Source organism: Dendrobates tinctorius, unplaced genomic scaffold, assembly GCF_039654945.1.
Source record: "Dendrobates tinctorius isolate UK_male_01 unplaced genomic scaffold, ASM3965494v1 ptg000249l, whole genome shotgun sequence".
NCBI classification, from domain to species: Eukaryota; Metazoa; Chordata; class Amphibia; order Anura; family Dendrobatidae; genus Dendrobates; species Dendrobates tinctorius.
This window is the reverse complement of record NW_027361916.1, coordinates 2,225,729-2,229,284: the sequence shown is the minus strand read 5'-3', so window position 1 is coordinate 2,229,284 and position 3,556 is coordinate 2,225,729. Positions and strand designations below refer to the sequence as shown.

General features: G+C 41.2%; 1 protein-coding gene across 1 annotated transcript; it reads left to right on the top strand.

Annotated features, from left to right (window-relative positions):
* Positions 1-297: 297 nt before the first annotated feature.
* Positions 298-2,679, top strand: LOC141063320 (uncharacterized). Its single transcript, XM_073557371.1, has 2 exons — positions 298-328; positions 946-2,679. Exons 1-2 carry the CDS (start codon positions 298-300, stop codon positions 1,968-1,970), a joined length of 1,056 nt encoding a protein of 351 aa, XP_073413472.1. The 3' UTR covers positions 1,971-2,679.
* The last annotated feature ends 877 nt before the right edge of the window (positions 2,680-3,556 follow it).

Here is a 3,556-nt window from a genome sequence, read left to right as displayed (position 1 = left end):
TACCAGATCTATGATTTTCTTGATACCTGGTATGGCTGTAGAACCTGATCTACAAGGTCCACACCCCATATATTTGTTGTAGTCAGTGACAGACATAGGTTTTGGAGTAGTGGATCCCTGTTGGTCTGCAGTGGCCCTTGTGGCATCTGTGTGGATCGAGCTCAGGATAAAAATATCTTTATTATACTTAAGGACAAGCAGCTCTCCATTGTGTAAAGCCCCTGACTGCCCCTTTTAGAACTTTTTGCTGACCAATGATTGTGGAAACGGTTTTTGCAAATGGTCCCACAAGCCCCCATGTTAAGTTCAACCAGCGTTTTAAATAGGGGTATCCTGGTGTAGTAGTTGTTGCACTTTCTTCACTGTCAGAACATAAAAAGTGCATAAGCCTCCTCTGCACTATAAAACTGATGGGTGATTTTATTTGTTTTTATTTCTTTTTCCGGAAATAGAAAACTCTGACATGACTGACGTGACCAAATTATTGGGGAGACAATTGAGAAAAGCCTAATTCTTTAGCCTAACCCTAACTTTAGCCTAACAGTAATTAACTTTAGCATAACACTAACCCTAACTTTAACCTAAAAGTAACCCTAACTATTGCAGTAACTGTAACCTGCCTTATCTGTTTTTCTATTGACAAATTATGGACCTGAGTGGGGACTTATTTTTTGTGAGATAAGAATTGGTATTATTTTCGTCTACATAACATTGATTGGTTTCTTTTTATTCGATATTTGGGAAGCAGAATGAACAAACAGTTGAACACCACACACTACTGGCTCATCCAACAAGGTTTTCTATTAGACTGTGAACTGTCATTGTCTTGGTAAATAATTAAAGTTTTTTACATAGCTTGCCATTTTTATGGACAGTTTAAGTAGAAATGTTTAAAAATATAAAACTCAAGGATATGTTATTAAAAAAATCGTTTTTTTATCTTAGCAGTTGACTGTACCAGGAGATCAGAAGGACCGCTGACATCTTCAATTTTTAAATCTAATGATCTTGAGATCCTGCAAGATACAACTGAAGTGAATGCCATTACTCCAGATATACCATCATCCATTCACAGCAAAGATCTGTCATCTGATCCTATGAAACAGGTCCCATCTTCTGATTCATTACTGACTACTAAGGAAAATCAAAGTCACAAAACAGGCATTAAAAAACAAACTGCTCCTAAAGCAAAGAAGCCATTTTCATGTTCTGAATGCAGGAAATGTTTTAACTGGAAATCACAATTGGTTAATCACCAGAGAACTCACACAGGGGAGAAGCCTTTTTCCTGTTCAGAATGTGGGAAATGTTTTAACTGGAAATCACAATTGGTTAGTCACCATAGAACTCACACAGGGGAGAAGCCTTTTCCATGTTCAGAATGTGGGGAATGTTTTAACCGGAAATCAAATTTGGTTAATCACCATAAAACTCACACAGGGGAGAAGCCTTTTTCCTGTTCGGAATGTGGGAAATGTTTTAACAAGAAAGAGCATCTTATTAGTCACCTTAGAACTCACACAGGAGAGAAGCCTTTTTCCTGTTCAGAATGTGGGAAATGTTTTAACAGTAAATCAGATTGTGTTAAGCACCAGAGAATTCACACAGGGGAGAAGCCTTTTTCCTGTTTAGAATGTGGGAAATGTTTTATCAACAAATCAGAATTGGTTAGGCACCAAAGAACTCACACAGGGGAGAAACCTTTTTCATGTTCAGAATGTAAGAAATGTTTTAACCGGAAATCACAATTGGTTAATCACCAGATAATTCACACAGGGGAGAAACCTTTTTCATGTTCAGAATGTGGGAAATGTTTTAACCGGAAATCAAATTTGGCTGATCACCATAGAACTCACACGGGGAAGAAGCCTTTTTCCTGTTCAGATTGTAAGAAATATTTTAACCAGAAAGTGCTTCTTGATCGCCATCAGAGCAGTCACACAGAGAAGAAGCCTTTTTCATTTTCTTAATGTGGGAAATATTACACTTGGAAATCAAGTGTTAATAAACATCAGAGATGTCACATAGGAGAGAAGCCTTTTTTATGTTCGTAGTGTTGAAATAGTTTTAACCAAAATTGAATATTCTTAAATGCGTTGTCTCTTGTCATTCCTCATGTTTGCTGACAAAAGGATAAAACTAAACTTTATTAATTTATAAAATTGATTCCAAATCTAAAACTATACCCATAATTTGCCCCCTGAAGGTTAGTCAATAGCTGACTAATAGAAAAAACATATATCCCACAGTTCAGTATATAGGGTAAGGTGACGTTTACACACTCACTCTCCAAGCCTCTCATTTCTATGGGTTTCATCGTCCTCGCCAAAGGTGATTCATCAGCAGACTATTTAATATTGACCTATATTCAAGCGAGACTAGACAAAGAAAAACTAAAATCATGAATCATGTTATCCGAAACAGTCAGAAAACTAGCCACATATTGGCAGTTCCCAGACCTCAAACTATATACTTGGTAAGTTTATAAGCCTCTCCAGTGTCAGGAATAGATAGTCTGTGAAAATACAGTATAATTCTTGTGTTTTTTCTCCTGTAGGGACTTCCCTAGTTTGGTATTGTAACTGCTGTTACTGTATATACTCGCGTATAAGCCGAGATTTTCATCCCATTTTTTTTAGCTGAAAGTCCCCCTCTCTGCTTATACATGAGTCATAAATGCCAGAAGGTCGGCGGAGGAGGGGGAGCGGGAGGTGTCAGCCCCCCTGCTTGTCCCATGCTCTCAGGCACCTTCCTTCAGTGGTCACGTGGTACCACTCATTAACGTCATGAATATGCGCATATTCATGACTTTAATGAGCAATACCACGTGACCGCTGAAGGCAGGAATGAGAGAACAGGGCTGCAGAGACCACGCCAGGAGGGGGTAACTATATGCGATATTCACCTGTCCCCGTTCCAACGCTGCTTGCCGCTGTCTGCTGGGTCCTCTGTCAGTGACATTCAGGCAGCAGAGGGTGTGATGATGTAGATAGTGTGCGCCCTCTGCTGCCTGAAGGCCACTGACAGAGGACCCGGCAGACAGCGGCGAGCAGCATTGGAATGGGGACAGATGAATATCTCAGGTGCCGGGTCCTGACCCAGCGTTGACACCAGCATCTGTCCCCATAGATTGCCGGTGTCCCCACCTGCTCAGGACACCGGCACCTGGCCCCCAGCGACAAGAGGTGATTATGTCACTTTTTTTTATTTGCAGCAGTAGCATATGGGGCTTATTCTATGGAGCATCTTATGGAGCAGCATATGGGGGCATAATCTATGGAGCATCTTATGGGGCAGCATATGGGGGCATAATTATGGAGCATCTTATGGGGCAGCATGTGGGGCCTATTCTATGGAGCGACTTATGGGGCTGTCACATGTACCTGTCCTGTGTGACACGACCCGCAGTTCGGTAACTAAAACAACAAGACCAACACGTGTAACTGTCCTGTGTGACACGACCCGCAGGCCGGTAACAAACAACAAGACAAAGGGGAAGGGAAAACAGTTACAATGGTGGGCCCTGCAATAGGAAACGGGGACGTGGAGACCTCCT